Genomic DNA, 21,439 nt, shown 5'->3' on the forward strand with positions numbered 1-21,439 from the left:
TTAGTTATTTTAGCATGACTACAATACTCACATTTACCAAATTCATTCATGGATAACTTAGATGTCATTTCCAGCCTAATCATGTTACTAATTAATCTCTAATTAACATGACAAAGTTCAACATACCAAACATTTAAAGAATACAACATATAAACAGAATATTTCATTTTACTTATGTAAAGGTTTTGATTTGAACATGCCCTCGGTTGCATAACCCTTCCTTACAAATACATTATTCTTAGTAAGGGTATATAAATCTGTCCCTATTTTTTGGGTATATCTGGCCTTGTTGAGGAGATAGCCCATGACCAAGTTCTTTTTTATCTCCGAAGTGTGCAAGACATCCTTCAAGGTGAGAGTCTTCCCGAAGGTAAACTTTAGATCCACCTCGTCTGTTCCAAAAACTTGCATTGAGTGACAGAATGTTCTTATCCTTAGTTTTGGTATAAGTTTTAAAGAGACTAAAGTTGTGACAGATATGACGGATAGTGCCAGAGTCTATCCACCACCTCTCGTAAACACCAATTATATTTACTTCTGTGATCATGGCTACTAACGGTTCTTCCGTCAGGTTCGTTTGACCAGCAGGACGACGCCTAATCCTACAGTTCCTAGCCATGCGTCTAGGTTTATTACGATTAAAGCAAATAAACTATAACGTTTGGCCACGGTTCTGACATTTCCTCTTGGTTCCCTTAGACTTTGGGTCAGGCTTCATCACGACAGAGGCGGATTTCCCAGGAACAATGTTCACCTCCTCCTTCTGGTCCTACTTTCAAGCTTCCTCCTCAATCTTCAGCTGGGTGATCAGACTCTCCAAAGAAAACTCCTTGATCTTATGCCTTAAGGTGTTCTTGAAATCCTTCCACAATCCTTCCACAAAGGAGGAAATTTATCAATAATAACGACAACTTGGAATTACTTGTTTAGGAGCATACCTTCATTTATTATTTCATGGGCTATGTTTTGCAGTTCATGGGCTGACAACATATTTTTTCAAACTGGCCTCCGCGATGTCATGCTTTTCTTGGAGGGCATCCCAGACATCTTTTGTTGTCTTCATTGTACTGTAATAATCATACAGATTGTCAGTCAAACCGTTTAAAACAAAAATTTTGCATAAGAAATCCCTTTCTTCTCAATCACCAACTTCTTTTATTTGTTGTTCAATCAGATCTTCTTTCAAAACAGTTGGCTTCTCCGTAGTACAAACGTCGGCAATCTTCTTGTCAGTGAGGAAAAACAGCATCTTCTGCTTCCACCGTTTGAAGTTCACTCCTTTGAACTGAAATGGATGATTGAGGTCGGATGTCATAATGTCTTTTTGATTTGTAAAAGCCATTGCAGGAATGGCAGATGAAACTCGTCTTAAAATTTTTGGAACAACTACCTCCAATGGGCAGAAATGGTCGCAAACAAACGATGTCTAATGTAAAAAAAAACATGCAAAAAAGAAAATCGGTTATAGGCTGAGTTTCGAAGTTCACTCTCTTTAATACGTTTCACGACTCTGTTCCTTGTGCAAACAGTTCAAAAATTGCCACGTCGTCCCCAGGATAAAACAACCCAGAAGAAATGAATCTATCTCGATCGAAGCTGCATTGAAATCGATCAAAAAATTCACACCCTTCAGATGAATATAGGTTGCTCGAAAATTGTAAAAAAAAAATAGAGAGGGCCTCTGTATGTAAAGAAGAGAAGAAATGAACATGTTCTAAAAATGTGAAGGAACTGCCCACAATTTTGGGGAGAAGGGCGTGCACAACCATAGAATACGGAGGAAGTTCCAAGGGCCATGTAAATAAAGAATTAATAATAATTATTCTTTTTAATAATAAAAACTAATCACACACACATACCTCGCCATGCCCAATTAGACAGATTGTAGGATGTCTACCATATCAACATTTGTGGATCTTTTCACTCCCTTTAAAATATGAGAACCCTAAGGGCCTAAACCTATGACTCAAGGTTAGAGTATAAGAAGGAGATTCCACTTCCCAAACTAAGCAATGTGGGATTCTAAAAATGTCTTTTTCCATTAACACTTAAAAAATTTCTCTAACTCTAGATGTTTTCTTTATTTTTCCCTTCCTAAGTAATGCAAATGTTTTCTTTATTTTTCCTCTCACCAATTGTCCTCCAAAATCCTTAAGTGTCACTCTTTTTGTTTATTAAACCTAAACAATGTATTAACTCACATTCAGCTACTAACATACAATCTTGTTAAAACATTTAAATCCTTAACATACTTGGTGGTTCTCTTATTCTACTTTCTTACTACTATAGTCTATATACTTCGTTTGAAACAAATAGTTTTAGAGGACGTTTGGGGCAATAGGTGAAGTTACGAGATCAAACTCTAGTTTGGAGAGTTGTAAAGTCTTGGTACCTATAGTGCAAAAAGTAAATAAGGTATAAAAACTTAATGTTTTTTTTTTTCGTAGTAGAACTCACAAGCTCCTTGAGGCAAGACAAGAAGTGGAGTTCCTAACTCTCTATTTTCCAATTCAAGAAGTGTTTGGCCCAAATCTATATATATATATATATATATAAATTTTTGTTTGAAAGTTTGAAGCATTTGAATACGTATATATGCTTTTTAAACAGATGAACTAATTAAGATGGGGATGGCATCACTATCTTGATTCTAATTGAGCTACTCTTCTTGAAAGGAGTCAATATTACTAAACAAGAGGGGTAATTAATAATGGATAATATAATGGCAAAAAAAGAAAGAAAAAAAAAAAAGAAAAAAAGAAAAAAGAAAACGCTAGATAGTTCAATAATATCATTACAATACAACGTATGAGTTGGTATCATTAACTCCTAAACCAATCACTACACCCACTTCCTTTAATTCCCATCCGCCATACCATTACTCCATAAAACCCCACTATGCCCTTTCGCTCACTCCGCTCATTTCCCTTTTTCCCACTCCACTGATCGATCTAACTTTAATTTCATATTATTATGGCCTCAACCTCAACCCATTTGCTAATCGTCATGGCGCTGCTCTTTGTGGGGTTTGTGAGCTCCAACATAGACCAGGACAGGGCGGAGTGCGCGGACCAGGTGGTTGGGCTCGCCACTTGCCTGCCCTATGTGGGCGGCGAGGCCAAGGCACCCACCCCTGACTGCTGCAGTGGTCTCAATCTCGTGCTTCAAAAGAGTAGGAAATGTCTTTGTATTTTGATTAAGGACCGTGATGACCCAAGCCTCGGACTCAAAGTTAATCTTACGCTTGCTCTTGGGCTTCCTACTGCTTGTCATACCCCTGCCGACATCAAAGACTGCATCGGTATACCCATCTTTCTACCTTCCAAGCTTCCTTTTTTGTATTTTTTAAAAAATATTTTAATTATTTTTTGGGTGTATTGTGGGACTAAGATACATAGAGATAAAATACATCAAAGTATTACTTTTTGTCACATGAGAAATTATCTTTTAAAATATTTTAATTTATTATTTATATGTATGATAAGAGTGTGATGAATAAAGATTAATATTATGTATAATATTCTTATTCTCATAATATTCTTCTCTTTAATTTATTAATTAATCTGAAGAAAATATACTCCTTTTTTTTTTTGGTGGTAATTCATGAGTATATATGTGAACTACAGGGCTTCTCCATCTGTCGCCAAACTCCAAGGAGGCTAAGGATTTTCTAGAAACGAACCCCAAGGGAAGTAACACTACATCAGCACCTGCTACTGCTGGTATAACTCTATTTTAAAAAAATTTAAAAAAAAAAAAAAAAAAAAAAAAAAAAAATCTTATTTCGATACCTAAACTTGGAATCTTATCCTATTTTGGTTCTCAAACTTTAAAAAACGTTCATTCTAGTCCTAAATTTTTTTAAAAAATGCCTACTTTGATCTTTACTATTAAAATTTTGTTAACTCTTAAACATAACGGTGAGATGTCTTGTATTTTTTAATGATTAAATTGCGAAATAAGTTAGTCACGCTAAAAAAATCTGAAGCTTCAATTTTGAATTAGATGGTAAGGTAAATTTCTGGTGGAGATCTCAAAAGTCATTGACATTTTACTTTACTTTCATCTTGCTCAAACCATGTTAGATGCACTTTCATCTTTAAACGGATTTCATCCTTAAAAGTTAATAGAAATTAATAGTAGGGACAAAAATAAATAATTTTTAAAGTTTTAGGACTTAAACAGACGAACCAAAATAAAACAAGATTCATAGTTCATGGATCAAAACAAGATTTAAACCATTTTTTTATCTCTCTTAAAATTTATTTCAATTTCTCCGCTCTTAGAAAGAAATTATATATATATATATATGAATATGATATGAATTTCCACATTTAACTATTTTAGTTACCATTAATATTTTTCTTTTTAACAAATGAATGCATTGTTTGCGAGTGCATTCACTATAGAGGTTGAAAATCCCACATTAGAAAAATCAAACGACCTCACAATGTTTATAAAATAGATTAATTACTCCTTGCATTATTAATTAGTTTTGAGATGGAACTCAATGTTATGAAACTGCAATTTGTAGCACTTTTAGGTTAATAATAATAATAAAGTATATACCAACATTTTCAAAGGATTACAAATATAACAAAATCTATCTATAATTGACTCTATCATTGATAAACTTCTATCAACGATCAAGAGTTGATATAAATTTTGTTATATTTGTTATATCTGTAAAAAAAATTTATACTCTGTTAATACTTTAGGTTGAATTGTTATATTTATAGTTGTTCTCAAGGACAAAAAGAGTCCGTGAATTAAATGTTTTTTTTTAAAAAAAATAAAACAGTAAAAAATGGTTTTTTTTTTTTTTTTTGAAAAGAAAGAGAAATTCCTTTAATGCATGGTGTGGAATATTTTGTTTGTTTTAAATTGTTGCAGTTAGTGGGAATTCCACGCAAAATTCTGAAGCGAAAAATGATGGTGGAACGAAGAGGAATCAGTGGTTGGGTGTGGAGATATTCGTTTGGTTTTCCACTTCATCGTTTCTACTCACTTGTATTTGGTAGTTCTGTTTCGATTTAGTTGTTCTTAATTACTTTTCCAAATAATTAAAATGTTTCGTTAGTTTAATATAAAATCATTTCGTATATGCTTCCCTACCTATTATTAATTTATAATTATCTTCAGATAAATTGTTTGAAATCACCACGATTAATGTTGTTTTTCTTAAAGTACAATTTTAGATAAGAAGATTTAATGTCAATTGAGTTATGTTCAATTTGATATTAATATATGGTTGTTTTACAACCGTGACTTATATGAAGTCTCTAAAATTTTATTGATTATTATAGAGTAATTGTACTCTTCTAAGAAAAAAGAAAAATGCAAGGTTCGATTTTGTCGAAATTTTTGAGGGCCCTGAGAGAATAAAAAAAGTTGGTTGTTCGCACATTTAATTTAATGTTGCAGCAAGTAATAAAAATAAGTTGTAAATTGAGTCTTTTTCAAAAAAAAAAAAAAAAAAAAAAAAAAAACCCTTAGGTTTAAGTTTAGTTTTCCTTTAGTCCTTAGGATTTAAAATCACTATAAGAAAACACTATTTTTTCAATGCTCAAATTCGTCGAAAAAGGGTCAAAAACATGTTGGAAGATTAATTCCCAATGTGCAAAACATCATCTTCGGGAGTTTGGTCAGAAAAAAACACGTCAGGAGAATGTCTACTGAAGGTTAAAGCCCCACCATCAGGAGTTATAGAAAACTCTCGACGCCAAGTATACACCGGCAGAAGATAGAAACTCCCAACTTGTGGATACACTATCGGCAGTTCCCCTTTCTCCCGATGATGTCCAATGTCATCCGGAGTTTGGTTCATCAACTCCATTTCTGAAATAAATCTCCCGACGACATACAGCCGTGGGGAGATGGTTGAACTCTTGACGTATCAACAGCCGTTAGGAGATAGTCCGTCTCTTATACACATCTAGATGTGTATAAGAGACAGATACTATTCTTTGTTGCATAAAAGAGAGACAAGTTTGAAAGATGGTCTACAAAACAAATATACCTTGAGGAATTTATAGAAGAAATTATGATGACATCTCCAAACGACATCTCCAAACAACATCTTTGAAATAGTTGTCACCTACAACTATATTAATTAGAGCACATTATCATATTTATCAGGAGTAAATGTATGAAAAACTCTCAACTAGCTCACATTTGAAAGCTAATCTCAACACACCCCACACATCATTCAAACTTCATGATAACCTCCAGAAACACATAAAAACACCACAAGTTTAAGTAATCTAAACCCACCCCACACAATATTCAAACTTCATAAACCTCCACACAAACACACAAAAACTCCAAGTTGAACTCTAAAGCAAGTTTAATTAATCTCAACTCACCACACACAACACTCAAACTTCATAAACTTTTACAAACACACAAAAGTTTCAAGTTGAACTTTAAAACAAGTTTAATTAATCTTAACTCACCGCACACATTCAAACTTCGTAAACCTCCTCAAACACACAAAAACTCCAAGTTGAACTCCAAAACAAGTTTAAGTAATCTCAACCCACTCTACACAACATTCAAATTTCATAAACCTCCTTAAACACACACAAAAACTCCAAGTTGAACTCCAAAACAAGTTTGACTAATCTCAACCCACTCCACACAACATTCGAACTATGCGATAAACCTCCACAAACACACAGAAAAACTCCACAAACACACGAAAATCCAGTTGTTTGGTTACCATAACTGCATGATAGCCAACATTCATTATCATAAAGCTGACAGTAAGACAACTATTTTGCTACCATAACTGCAAGATAACAACATATTAACCAATTAGATATGAAGTAATAATCATGCCTAATTTTATGGTCCTTCTCTTTGTGATCATACCATTTCCCCGATCATTTTTTCATTTTTCCTATCTATCTTGCGTGATTCTTTTTCATTTGTTTTTTAACGTCTTCAAGTTCTTTATCTTCTATTGAGACTGTTCAACATTGGCTTTCAGTTACCTCACCTCCCTATCATGTATTTCTTGAGTAGATGATGAACTCAATGAGCTGCTACCCGTCTTTGACTTAGGTTTAGGCTCAAGTTAAGTTGTTAAGATTTATTAGAGGTTTGTGGATACTTATAAAAGTAAGAAAAGCACTTGAGAAATTATATTGAAAATATAAAACATATAAGACATACAAACACGACATCAACATCAATCCTTGAAAATTAAAAACAACTTAAAGGCCTCATGAGAAATTCAAGAGGTCAGCCTTCAATAATCCACTAAAAAGTCGTGCATAGGCTGATCCATAAAGGCCTTATAAATACGACACTCAAAATCACAAAATAGGAATAATCGTTTCAATTTTCTTTGAATCAATACATTAAATAGTTAATTGGCATGAAAAGTTACCAAGAAAAGTTAATTGGTATTTTTAATCAAATGACAATATAAATCCTCAAACTGGGCTTATTTCAATTGACATATATATAAAGTACGTGTTACCAAGAAGTTCGTTAGTTCAAAGATTCAATAAAAGTAAAAGAAAAATCAACAACTCTGACATTGGAAGACTTAGCAATCTTAAAATGAGAAGAAACTTACCTTTCAACTGACGAAGACTAGCAGAGAGGCAAAAGCGGAGAGGGATGCCACGGACGAATGGAGAAGCAAGTAGAGAGCGGGAGATCTCAGCAAAGAGGGACGTGATGGACGAACGGAGAAGCAAGCTGAGAGGGAGGCGACAGACGAATGGAGAGAACAGAGAGGCAAAGATCTCAGCGGCGACTCTGATTTGTTAGGGTTTGAAGAAGAAAGAAAATTTGCAAATCTGATTGCATATATGGGGTTTTAAAATCCATCTCCCGATGGGCTACCGTGAGCCATCAAGAGTTTAGACCAAACTAGTGACGCTTTCATTAATGCGTCAGAAGATTGGTCTAAACTCCCGATGCCTATTTCCTATACATCCGACGACAACTATATGGCTTCAAGAGTTATCGATAACTTCCGATGTCCCATTTACAGTTGAGAAAGAACCTCTCTCCCACCTATTGATCTTTTGACGGTTATTTTAGGTGTCAGGAGAGTCTCTTTTTCTTGTAGTGAATGTTATACATTTAGTTCTTAATTTTAGTGAATGTTATACATTTAGTTCTTAAATTTTGAGTTTGATATCAATTTAGTCCCTAAGTTTCAAAATGTTATGATTTTACCTTTGAGATTTAAGTTTTTGTTTCATTTTAGTCCATAAGAATCTAGATTTATATTTGTAACCATTATTTTTCATAAATATTCACTTTTAGTCTTTAAATTAATATCAAATAATTAATTTAAAATAATTATGAAGTATAATTTTAAAAATAATTTTAACAAGATGAAAAAACAATGAAAATAATTAATTATGATTTCTTTATTATTTTAAATCAAGGAATGAACATTAACATTAGAGATTAAAAGTGAGTAATCGGTGATAAAAATTGAGATCAAAAATGAAAATTTTGAAATAGTATTCAAATTGNTAAAAATAATTTTAACAAGATGAAAAAACAATGAAAATAATTAATTATGATTTCTTTATTATTTTAAATCAAGGAATGAACATTAACATTAGAGAAAATATATTTTTTATATCTAAAAAGGCTCCATTTTAAAAGTATAAATCTTAAAATCTATAGAGCAAAAAAAAAAAAAAAAAAAAAAAAAACTCAAATTCAAGGGTAAAATTTTAACATTTTGAAATGACTAAATTGAGAGTGAACTCAAAAACTAAGGTTTTTTTCGGTAACTTTTTAGTATTTTTTTCTTTTGGAAAAAGAGCAATTCATTAATCACACAACACAAATACATGCACCGACATTAAGTAAGGAATAAAACCATAGTGGAAAATAAGAGGAAAAAAGAAAGAAGATAATCTTCCACAGAAGAAGACCCCTTATTAGATATTAAAAGAAAAAAACTCGCACACTCTTCAAGAAACTTCTTTTTTTGTCAATTTTTTATCGTAATTTTCATCTTTCTTAAGTAAAAAATTGAATTCTTAGTCAAATTTCAATGTATTGTTGATAACAAAGCAGGATATTTAGAACGTTGAAAAGGTTTTATTTGTAAGTTTAATTTTCAAATATCAAATGATCAAGATCTAAATGTATACCATTTTAAAATATAGGGACTAAATAAAAATTAAACCTCAATCTTGAGAGATATTTTACAAAAAAAAAAAAAAAAAAAGGACAGTGTGTCTTGTATTTAATTATTGCTAGTAAGGATTTTCCCCCTTTTTTTGGTTATCTATGTCTTGTTTAATTAAAAAAGAAATCATTAATTTTTACTTTCGAACAAAACTTTTATTTTTTTACTACAAACTAATTATTTTAACAACCATATATGTGTTTTGATTTCTAATCGTTAGTCAAAATTATTTCGAAGTATAAACTAGCTTTTGAAAATTGCTACATCATGATGCTAGAGGTTAATTGTGTTTGATCGATCTTTTAAATGTTTCTTCAATTAAAATTCAACGTTCAATCATTTTCAAATTTTGAGGATATGGCAATATTGGGCAGTTCATTATTGATAAATTTATCACATGCAATTTATTTACTAAAGAATAAAATATTTGATAAATTTAACTACATATTCGTGAATAAAAGCCTTTATTTCCTACTTCAAGAAAAACAAATTATCTCCCTTTAAAAGAAAAAAGAAAATGAAAAACGACCCAACAACAATAAAATCTTTTTACTTACCTCAAAAGTTTATTACTTAAAAAAAAAACAATAATTTAAAAAAAAAAATTCAATTTATACTCCTAAATTTTAGGAGTTGTATCAATTTGAACTCTGAACTTTTATAATAATATCAGTTTACATCCTCTATTATGTTCTATTTGAAAAAAAAACCTCATGTGAAATTTATAAGTGTATCAATTAAACCTCTAAACTTTCATAAATGACTCAATATAGACTTTAGACACAATGTTCTTTGAAACCGTCCATGCATTTACTCACATCGTTCATTTTGTAAAACCGATATTTGAAGAAGTCTACACATATTTAAAAATTAATGTACGGATGATTTTCAAAGGTAATCATAATGAAGGATCTAAATTGATTGACTTATGAAAATTTAGGAGTATAATTGACTTAAGCTATAATTTTCATACAATAATGATCTAATAAAATTTGGATGAGGATGTAAATTAATACAAGTTTAGAGTTTATATTAATATAGTTATTAGTTTAAAATTTTAATTGATACGACCCAAAATTTAAGGGTTTAAATTGATATTTACCCTAATCTAAATTTTGATTTTAGTCTCGGTGTGTGATATAGTATATAATTACAAGTTAGACACAATGTGGATAATGAGCTAAGGAACAGTGTCCAATTTAAATATGTGTTAATAACAAGATTTGAATTGGGAAATAACCAATAATTAAATATGTAGATACTTTCATTTTTTTCCTTCACTTTATAGTTCAATTCTTGCCCTAATTTTCTCAACAACCAAACCTGATCCAAAAACTTAAAATAAAATATAAATTTTCCAAAAAAAAAAAAAAATCAAAACACCTTCAAAATTGAGCAAAAAATTGCCGAATACAAAGAAGGGCCGTCAAAGGAATATTAACTTCAATGGTGGAGAACTTTCTTAATTAATTTTTGCTCCAATTAGTTATCCTTGACATTATGATCTAAACTCTCAATGTGTTTTTGAGATGGAGGAAAGTTGTTGAGGCTTTCTACCAACCAAATAATATTTATTTTCACAATCTAGCACTTCAACTAACAAGTAGTCTTAGTGGCAAGATCGGGTTGAACCACAGAGAGCCTAAGGTGAAACTTTTCTAAGTTAAATAAATCTTTAGAAACCAATAAAAACGGGGAATTTTGTTGTTTGGTTGACAGGAAAACTAAATGCAAAAATTAAAATTGCGGAAAAGTAAGATAGATTGAGAAAGAGAGAGATTGAACACAAGATTATATTCGGCAATTTAGAGATCGTCGGTGGTTTTTTATGAATCTAATAATTGATTAATCATGCAAACATTCTTGAATTAACTATTTCTCAAGCCTAATCGAATGTAGGAAAGATCCTAACAAACTTCTTGATGAAAATCAACATGTCGTCGATTCCTAAATTAACTAAATGTTGTCACGACAGCCCTTTCATTTAGTTAATCGCATTACGTTATTGGATTGATTAAAACATTAAGCAAGAATGACCAAGTCTAACCAAATGCATTTCTAATCTTTAAGTTCTGTTATCAATTAGGTAAATCCTATATAGCCTAGATATCATATTATGATTCAAACTAAAATCTATTGCTACTGAATTAAGTATGCTTTCAATGCAATTACGGACATTAAAAAGCATGCATAGCAAAGAAAAATATACAAGAAATTGAGTTGTCAATTCAATCTACCTATATGCTTGCTCTAGAAATTAAATCAAAGAAAGGAAGTCAATAAAAAAAAATGGCAAGGTTCAAGAAGATTCATAATCAACCTCATAAAATTCAAAGAAAAAACACTACATACCTAAAAAACCAACGTTGTGGCCTTCGATTGTTCACCAAATCTGACTCACGACGCTAAAATTTACAATTAACAACCAAAATTGAAGGAAATCTCGTGAGTTTTGGCCTAAAATGGCCAAAATCGAGCAAAATGCTCTTTAAGACGACTCAACTCTCCTCTCTCTCCTACCTAAATCGAAAAGAGACGAATTTATACTACAATTGTAGTGTCATGACGTTGTGAAGAGTATTACAGCACCGTTTCGCAATTCAGACCTCGAGCATAAGGCAAGCATAGAGGCAGCGTTGCTACTCTATGGCATTTTGACAAACGCACGCACTAGAAGAATTGCGTCAAAGTCCATAGCGTCGCAACACTAACACTGCTCTGCAATCAAGTATTCCACCTTTTAGAGCTTGAGAGCGTAAAGATAGGGTCGCGATACTACAATGATTATCCGAGGCTTCTTGGAGCATAGAGCTACGCTGTGTAGAGGGTTGCTACGCTCAAGTCAGGGGTATTTTAGTCATTTTTCCTCCTTTGAAGCCCAGATGATCATTTTTGCTCCAAATTGTTTCAAATTAACCATGTTTGACTCCAAATGCTCGATTCTACCTCTTAAGTACTCGATACCTAAAAAATAGCATAATAAACACATAAAATTCTAGAACAATCCCGAATTAAGCGGACCTAGATAGCACATTTTTTGTTCAATCATCTTTCTTTTCGTGTATTAACTCACACTCTACTGCTAATACAATCAAAACAAACATAACTCGATTGACATATATATATATATATATATTACTGAGCACCCATTTGAATCACAAGACTCCAACGCATAAAACATCAACAGAATCCAAATAATCTACCAAAATCGAGCTAAACCGAAGTTTTTGGCAACATAGATATTTTTGGGTTCCAAACGGGAGACACGACCAATGAATTACAGCGAAAAAGGGGAAGGTGATGAAGATGAGGCTAATTAGGCGCTCAACAAATACGACGTTTTTTTGCTAAACATTTGTCAATCGATAATCAACCAACGACTTCATCCTATTCTGTCATCTCGTCTCTCCAAATCCAACGCTCCAAAATTCCCTCAACCCCTCACCGCCATTGCTGAATTTGCTGTACCTCCAGAAAATCCATTCCCATACACCTCAGCAAATCAATTGCTTCACCAACTGAAAATCCCCCTTTTCCTTCTCAACCAAATCTTTCATTTCTGAAGAACAATCGTCCAAATCCCAATCTCAACTCCTAACCATGGCTCCGACCCCAAAATCTCATCTGGGTGTAATCTTTTTTATCTCCTTCGTCTTCTTCACCGCCATTCCTTCGATTTCTGCAGCCGGATCCGTTGCTCCTACTGTCTATGATGTCCTCCCCCAATATGGCCTTCCCAGTGGCCTTTTACCGGACTCCGTCGTCAACTACACACTCTCCTCCGATGGTCAATTTGTTGTTAATTTGGCCAAACCATGTTACATCCATTTCGATTACTTGGTTTATTACCACAAGACCATTACTGGGAAGCTCGAATATGGCTCCATCTCTGATCTGGACGGCATCGAGGTTCAGAAATTTTTTCTCTGGTTGGATGTGAAAGAAATCAGAGTCGATTTGCCGCCTTCTGATAACATATACTTCCAAGTTGGGTTTATCAACAAGAAGCTTGACATCGACCAGTTCAAGACGGTCCACTCATGCCAGGACAGTGGTTTGGCCTCTTCTCTTGGCTCCTGGAAACGGATTCTTGAGGTATATTCTCAGCCGCCCCTTGCTTTTGTCAAATCTTTTTCAGTTTTCGATCATTATTTGCATTTCTTTTTCTTTATCCGTCTTGCCTTCTTTAGAACCTTATCTGGGGCTATTATCTTTCCGTATTATCATAAGTCATGGGTATGCGTTATTAATTGCTCTGCTTTGTTCATAAGTCTTGCCTTCTTTAGAACCTTATCTGGGGTTATTATCTTTCCGTATTATCATAAGTCATGGGTATGCGTTATTAATTGCTCTGCTTTGTTCATAAGTCTTACCTTCTTTAGAACCTTATCTGGGGCTATTATCTTTCCGTATTAAGTCATGGGTATGCGTCATTAATTTCTCTGCTTTGTTCATGCTTTAAACTCTATGATTTTGATACTTATATTCTATTGGTGTTCAAGAAGTGTGATAGATTCTGTGAAGTTTGAAGAAATCTTGTATTTGAAACATGATGGCATGTATGTACTCGACTGTTAGTAGAAACTAGTTCAAGAGAATTTAGACCTCGACAGCTTTTTTTTTCATTAACTTTGTTCTGTAAAATTCTTCTATCATACCCTTGTGGAATATTTCTTTTGACGTGTTGATTTTTTGTGAGTGCATCATCCTTTGTCATGAAGTTATCATCGTGTCAGGCAGCCTTTGTCTTCAAGTTATCATTATGCAGGAAGTGAATTCTTAAAAGAAGTTTCAACCTAATTCTCACACGTGGTTTGTAAATATGACCTTTAATAAAAAAAAATTGATGGAAGTGTCGATCCGAGTATAAGTAGCACTCAAAGGTTAATAATAGTTCATTCTCTTCCGACAATTCTTGAACTCAAAGAAAAGAAAATGAAAGTGTTCGTGAATGCAGAGCCTTGTTTCAGGCAATTACTACGCAAGAAGCTTTCATGGTAGAATTTTTGTTTCCCTAATTTATTAACCAAAACAGAAAGGACATGCAAAAAGGAGTCGGGATATCCCCCAAATGACCAAGGGAACCAAGCCATTTGGATTGTTATCTCTTTTGAATTCCTCTGCTATAAGAAAACTGAACCTCTGAAGAACAATCAGGATCCTAAGAATCATCGTCCCTCATTTTCCAAAGTTCTCGTATCTGTTCTGAGATTACAATTCGACTTTGTAAATGTTTAAATAGTTTTTGATCTTCATATGGAGAAAGTGAAGAATAAGGAACTGAAATTGGTCGATGTGGGTTCTGTCCAGGTTGTTTCAATTAAGTCTTGGTGTGTTCTATGGTCATGCATTCAAATAACTTAGGCTCCGTTCGGTAACCATTTCGTAGTTGATTTTCTTAGCCAAATTTTAAAAATAAAAACAAGTTCTTGAGTACAAATTTGCGGTGAGGGGATTTGAACCACGGACCTCTTGGTTCTCAGCAACATAGATGTCAGTCAATCTAAATTCTTATTGGCTATAAAATAAAAACAAGTTTTTAAAAATTACTTTATTAGTTTTCAGAATTTGATTTGATTTTTGGAAACGTGGGTAAAAGATAAATATCAAAGCTTGAAATTTAGAGGTAGAAAAGGTATTTATAGGCTTAATTTTCAAAAACTAAAAACCACAAACCAAATGGGACCTTGATATTTCATTCATTCGCTTATAGTATTTAAACTCTTAATTGTACATCTTTGTAGAGTTTGAGTATGGATTATATTATAAATAGTTATTGCTTTATTGGGCCTGCGGTTGTTTCATGTCACAGCTTCAGTGAACAGGTGACCGGATTAAGCCATACTGCCTTCATTTTGTCATCTTTATTCTGTTAATGTTTTAAAACATCTATCAGAAGTTACTAAGAGCTGAAGCGGAGTCTATTTACCATCATTAGCACCTGTGTTACTGTTCAAATTCTGCTGATGTAGTTCTCCAATGAACCCAGTTATTTTGGCCGCTTGATATTTGAATATGCTAGTCTCAGTGATTCTTGTTCTTTACATTCTTAGCTGCTTGAATTTGGATATACCATTGCTGTTGGCCTCTCTGTTTTCTGCAAATTGATCACATGAAAACTTTTCAAAGATGTTGCTGTTATTACATTAGTCTTTGGTATTAGCTACTTATTGGGGGAATGTTATGCAAGATATGTTCAATTTCAGGGTTGCTTTGCTTTCTGATTTTAGATGACGATATGCTTCAATAGGATCAAAATGCTAACCTCACTTGTTGCGAATAAGTCAAAAGAATGTTACAGATTGAATATGTTTCGGAGAGCGATTCTATCATGCTAACACTTTTTCATTGGTGCTTACAGCTCCCGCCACCAGTAGATGACATCCAGATGCTAATCACCGAATAGCTCATCGTCACTTGTCCAAGTTCTTGAAGTTCTTCTCGCCGCATATATAGATGAGCAGAAGTTGTTTTTAGGTATCTGGTCTCAGTTTAGACACCAAAATGTCAAATGTCTATCTTGGAAGACCTATGATGCGAGTGTTAATATTTGATGTGTCTCCACTTTGATCCTCCAAAAAAAATGCCTAAAACATTTGGCATTTGGGGTCTTATAAACTCAATGCTTATGAATGACATGGTATATTAAATAGTATGAGTTGATCACGTTTTATTCTATGTTTCTATTTTATTAGTCTGATTAAAGATCACCGAAGTAATTTTCAAATTCAATGATTCAAGAAGTGAGGATAAAAGAATTTTGAGTAATTTTCTAATACGGTGATTCGAGATCAGGATAAAGATTCTCATAATATGGAAAAATCTTTTCCAATGATCTTTAGATTCTCTCATTGGTTGTGTTACATGTTCCATCTTTTTGAAGAAATGCATTTTTTAAAACTCATATCAAATGCACCACCGATGTTATTTTAGAATTTCAATTTAATGTTAGACAAGCTTAAATTGGCTTATTTTCATTATGTATATATTAACAAGTATTTATGAAAGTTAGAGATATGAGAATATAAAGTTAGAAAGAAGATTAAAACCCTAAATAAGTAAATTTGGACGATTTAGGAGGCGTTTAAAAACATTTTCAAGTGTTCAATTTAAAAAGTAAGTCATTTTGGAAGAAATTTAAGTGTTTGGCAACAACTCAAAATAGTTTTTCAAGTATATTTTAATCAATTTTTATAAAAAATGTTTAAATAAAAATGAGTTTATTTTCGAGTTAATCCAGATAGACCCTCGATGAGTTATCAAATTGTAGTAGGTTTAAGCTTAACAAACTTAAATTAACATTTGAACGTGGAAAAAAAAAAGAAGTCAATAGATGAAAAATGAGAGACCAGCCAAAAAATGGAAAAAGAGTCAACTTTGTTGTTGTACCGAACGAATAATTAAATAGAATTAAATTATAGCATGTGATTCATGTTATGCAGTAATTAGAACGATTTAATAATAATAACAATAATAAGATAATATCTATAAAATAATTTGTCTAATCCCACGTGGGGAAGTGAAATATCTCGTTGAAATACTCAAAATCATCATATTCAGTAACTTTACAATATAATAAACCAAATAATATTAATGTTGGCGTTAGTTTTCAGCTTCATTTTATACTCGTGCTCATCTTCTTGCTTATAAAAACACAAAGACTCATTGGCAATCCCACATTCAAACTCCATTGATATCATTTCTAATTCTCTCATAGTATCAAATCCCATTACTGCAATGGAAAGCTGCAGAGACATTTTCATTCAGGTGAAAAACAAGAACAAGGACAAGAATTCTCCAAGAATGAAGCCAACAAATGGGAAAGAAGACATAAATGAAAGAGCTGAAGCTTTTATTAGCAACTTCCGCAATCAGCTAAAGATTCACTGAAGAACCCCAAGAATTAGTTCTTTTGATCAGTTCCTCCTGTTGTTTTCTTCCTTTCAATCTGCTTTAATTGATCATTTATATTATATTCAAGCATGTGATAAATGTTTAATTTTGATTTCTGGAACGACTGTAAAATCTTGATCAAGTAAATCCAGAAACCAATTTGTTAATGATTTCGATTAATCGCGATCAGTCATAAATCTTGTGTTGTTTATATTCTAATGAAATGTTTGTATTCACAAGGCATCTCCAAGATTACATAGTACTAGCATAAGATCCCCCACAAAATAAACAAACTAGCCTGAGATTGATTAACAAGATTTACTTACAAGTATTTGCTCTCTGTTCAAGAATGTAATGAAATTATCTGGGAACTCCATTCCAAAAGCAAATTCTAGAACTAAGCCCTCCTCCTGTAACTAAATCAACAGCCTCACCATTAGGCATTTTGAAGGCAATTAAAAGAGGTCAGAACTTGATTGAACCAAATCCATGTTTTCTCTCCTTTAGCTCTCTGAAATCTCTGAAATAATAGTCTCTCTCTGCCTTCCCTTTCACTGTACCGTTGAAAAAAAAATCGATCTGCCTTTGGCTTCTCATGCCTGGAGCACCTGACAATGCACAATATGACTCTTCAACCCGCTTCTGCCAGCTATGCTGGACAGTAAATTTGTAACTAGAGTCCTTAAGTGACCTTTCCCAGCAATATTTTCCCACAGGTGGGGATTGCTCTCAACCCTTTTATCCGAACTTGAAACGTCAACTAGACTGATGCTCATGTTGTTGCGGATAATGCAAAGCTTTCCGTTAAGTGAGACTAGTGCAGCAGCTTCTAGAGCACGAGAGCTTCCAAAATGGAGTTTGCTATCGATGAATTTGTTCCATGAATCTGTTGCACTATCATAAACCCTGAGCTTGCATCCATCTTGGCAATCCAAGGCATAAAGTTGTCCGTTCAAAGAAATACTTGGGTTGCGCCAGCCAGCAACCATGCCATCACGTACTGTTGTCCAAGTATTAGTTTCGGGAGAATAGGCTTCACTCATGACCTCCCTGCGAGTTCCAAGTCCTTTCAAGAACCACAACCCATCATGAACTACACCAATGAATGGCACCATAGCTGAGCTCATATCTGAAATAAAGCTCCATCTGTTCTTATTGGGATCATAAACTTCAGCTGAACGAAGAGTTCTCTGGATCCCCTCACATTCACCACCAGCAACATAAAGGCAGTTATTTATAACACAAGAGCCAAAACAGTGACGTTTCCGAAGCATATCAGGTGCTCTGTGCCATTTGTTTGTACGGGCACTATAGAAAATCACCCGCCTCATTGATCCCTTTATTGGATCTTTCCCTCCAAATAAGTACAGGTGGCAACCACTGAGAACAGCACAGCCAAAACCAAGGGCCTCAGAGTATTCAACGGGGACAGGTGGGAGTGATTGCCAAAGCTGGTAGGTGGGATCAAAGGCATGCCACGAAATCCTCCGATCACGTTCCCTTTTGATGACATAGACCCACTCTTCTGCCATGCCAAGACTTTTCCTTAGAGAATAATAGAAGTTTCCCATCAGAAGTCGATACCATCTCTTGCAAACAAGGCGGAGTTTCCTGTGTTCCACTCGAGGGACTCGAATCAGACAAGCAATGGCAAGATCATCCGGAAGGCCAGGTAGGAGAGGAGGCTGGACTCGGGTCCTTTCTCTCCGCGAAGTTTTACTTCTATGTGCATTTGGATTAATATCAGGCTGGATACATATTTTTGAGCCAGGGACAAATTTTCTAGCTCCAACAACTGTTTTCAAGCCTGAATCTACTTTGCAATAGCATGACACAGAATCAACCTACAACATATTTTCAGTTAGATGCAAAAGAAATTATGTAGCAACTTGCCAAATAGGAAGAAAGAAGACAAAGGTAACCGGTATGAAAACCAGTGGATCACGTATGGCATTCAGTTCAGTCTTAAACTTGGGTCTATCACACCAAATTTTCTAGAAAGTACAATACTTCATCCAGGGATTACACCCAAATGTCTATGTTTGGTTCAATAGAAGTAAAGGGCACAGCTCCTATGGTAGCTGCACAATTGGAATTCTGAACCAACCACACCACGAGAAAGACCATAACAAAAGTAATGAGTTAAAAGATTGGAGCCCATCACACCATTTCCTCCAAGGTATGAATACTTTTGTAAATATCAACGGAGGTAAATCGCATTTATCTTAGAAAGTTCAACTTGCAAAATTTCAATTAAATCTATTCACCAATAAATGGATCTCCTTATAATTCACATGGATCTCACACTCATACTTCATAATCCTTCATAAGTTCCTCACATGTTCAGATTCAAAAGAAGTAACAGAATCACAGCATCAAAACTTGACATTGCCCTTCAACACAAAGAAAGGGCCATCCACATAGAAACTACTGTTCCAATGAAATGAATAAAACCAGAAAGAATTCGTTTGAAAACAAATCTGAAATCCCCATGAGAAACCTGACTAGAATTTACTCCAAAACTAAGCATATTTGCCAACATACTTGGAATCAATTCTCAGAGAATATTAAAGCCATGGTCCAGCATTCAACAGAACACATTAAAGTAAATCTCAGAAGATTATTTAGAATATTCAACAGAATGCTGACGGAAGAAGACATTAAGTAAAAAGATGCGCTCATAAAATACAAAATTTTCCTCAACTAGGGCGCAGAAAACCCCAATAATCGAGTTAAGATGTGAGAATCATCCCGACCTCATCAAACTTCAAATTCTTTCTCAAATTACAATGTTTCACAAGAAATTCGCGAAGTGAGAATCGTAAAGAAGAAATGCGAGGAGTTGGGGGGCCAAGAGAATCCCTCGAAAGCGAAATTACCCAGAACAAAACTACATAATTTCCATGGATAACTTACTCGGCTACTCTATGGATAGAAATGATAGTACAAAAACAAGGTAATTAAACGAGAAAAAATGACACAAACAGAGAGTATATTTCAATTCGACTAACCAGTGGAGCTTGAATTCGAATTCCCCTTTGAGCTCTTGAAGAGTGTTCAACCGATTCGTTCATCTCGGAAGCGAAGAACCATATAGTCAACTTCCAGCCACACAATGAAGCCCAATCAAGGTTAAAGAAGGGCAAACAGAGTCGGATCACGGGGTGGTTGAGCTGAAAACTTTCAACCCTTCAAGAATCTGATCTGACAAAGGGAATTGAACCCAATACGCTCAACTTTTGACCAACCGCTAACAATCAACCAAATATGAACAAGAAAGACTTAAAAAAACGTGAGAGAAAAAAGAAGAACCCTGTTTTCTCTGCGGCTCAGGAAGAGAAAAGAAGTCTCCCTCGGCTCTCCCCTGACTGACCCGTAGTAACTGAAGCCGAAACGAATACAAGCTACAGCTGGGAAAGCAGTGCTACACCCAATTACTGATTTTTCCAACCAGATTTAAAAACCCATTTTCTTCAAAGAGGGCTGTACTTAATTAAGGTCCTAAAGTTCCAATTTTTAATCAAGTTTAACTTCGAGTCTGACAAAAGGACAAGAAACTCTAATGACAAGGGTCCTCTTTGTTGTTACCATTAATGGGTCAAAACCCAATTTTTAGGGGAAAGAAGAGAGACAAGTCAATGTCATTCAATTCAATTCAATCCTCCTGCCTTTCTTTTTTCCTTTATAATATAAACTATATGCATACCCACACACACAAACATGGATTCACTCATCACATTTCCCATTTCACAAACCCTTTTACCTTTTTTCTTTTTTTTTTTCCCAAAGGCATTATATATTTTTCCACAAAGAAAGTGACTTAAAGCATTAAACACTAGACAATAATAATAGCCTTATTAACAAATATCATCACTATAATGATTGAGTTTTGTGCATTCGTAGATGCTATAATGTGGGTTTGTATATGATTCTATTTTCAGTAGAGCATCTTTTTTTTTCTGTTAGCTTTATGGAATATTTCTTCAAAATCGATGTAGGAAATGAAAAAAGTCTTCACAAGTTGACGAAAGTAGTTTTTATTGCTATTTGTTTGGTTGTTTGAAAGTTTCTAAAGTTTGTGAAAATATTTACTGGACACTAAAAGTGTCCTCATTTTTTAAACATGGCGGACACTATTTATGTAAAGATATCAATGCTTCTAAACCAAATTAATTAAACGGGGTCCCTCGGCTTAATTTTGATATTTCTAATTCAATAAGAAATTTCCAAAACCATAAGATCGTACTGCTCATGCTAATATCCTATCCGGCATCGCTATCACTTCAATTATGATGCACAGTGGATTCAAATTTTCAATTGGAATGTTGAAAATTAAAGAGTGAACTTCAATGAAACCATAATGGTTAAAATTGT

The 21,439-nt window shown here is 33.8% G+C and overlaps 3 protein-coding genes across 4 annotated transcripts; 2 read left to right on the plus strand and 1 right to left on the minus strand.

Moving 5' to 3' along the window:
- Positions 1–2,883: 2,883 nt before the first annotated feature.
- Positions 2,884–5,104, plus strand: LOC120087561 (non-specific lipid transfer protein GPI-anchored 6). The gene is made up of 3 exons (XM_039044363.1): positions 2,884–3,301; positions 3,627–3,722; positions 4,894–5,104. The coding sequence occupies exons 1-3, from the start codon at positions 2,974–2,976 to the stop codon at positions 5,019–5,021; spliced, it is 552 nt and encodes a 183-aa protein (XP_038900291.1). The 5' UTR covers positions 2,884–2,973; the 3' UTR covers positions 5,022–5,104.
- Positions 5,105–12,392: 7,288 nt separating this feature from the next.
- Positions 12,393–15,845, plus strand: LOC120088626. Its single transcript, XM_039046040.1, has 2 exons — positions 12,393–13,267; positions 15,534–15,845. Exons 1-2 carry the CDS (start codon positions 12,773–12,775, stop codon positions 15,576–15,578), a joined length of 540 nt encoding a protein of 179 aa, XP_038901968.1. The 5' UTR covers positions 12,393–12,772; the 3' UTR covers positions 15,579–15,845.
- Positions 15,846–17,253: 1,408 nt separating this feature from the next.
- On the minus strand, positions 17,254–20,579 carry LOC120088530 (F-box/kelch-repeat protein At1g55270). Of its 2 annotated transcripts, none has more exons than XM_039045909.1 (3): positions 20,378–20,579; positions 20,077–20,264; positions 17,254–18,909 (listed from the first exon to the last, which is right to left on the minus strand). In XM_039045909.1, exons 2-3 carry the CDS (start codon positions 20,137–20,139, stop codon positions 17,659–17,661), a joined length of 1,314 nt encoding a protein of 437 aa, XP_038901837.1. In that variant the 5' UTR covers positions 20,140–20,264; positions 20,378–20,579; the 3' UTR covers positions 17,254–17,658. The 2 variants fall into 2 exon arrangements, with proteins under 2 accessions (XP_038901837.1, XP_038901835.1); XM_039045907.1 differs by having other exon boundaries at positions 20,077–20,269.
- Between the last annotated feature and the right edge of the window lie 860 nt (positions 20,580–21,439).

This window comes from Benincasa hispida, chromosome 10 (assembly GCF_009727055.1).
Source record: "Benincasa hispida cultivar B227 chromosome 10, ASM972705v1, whole genome shotgun sequence".
In the NCBI taxonomy this organism is placed as follows: Eukaryota; Viridiplantae; Streptophyta; class Magnoliopsida; order Cucurbitales; family Cucurbitaceae; genus Benincasa; species Benincasa hispida.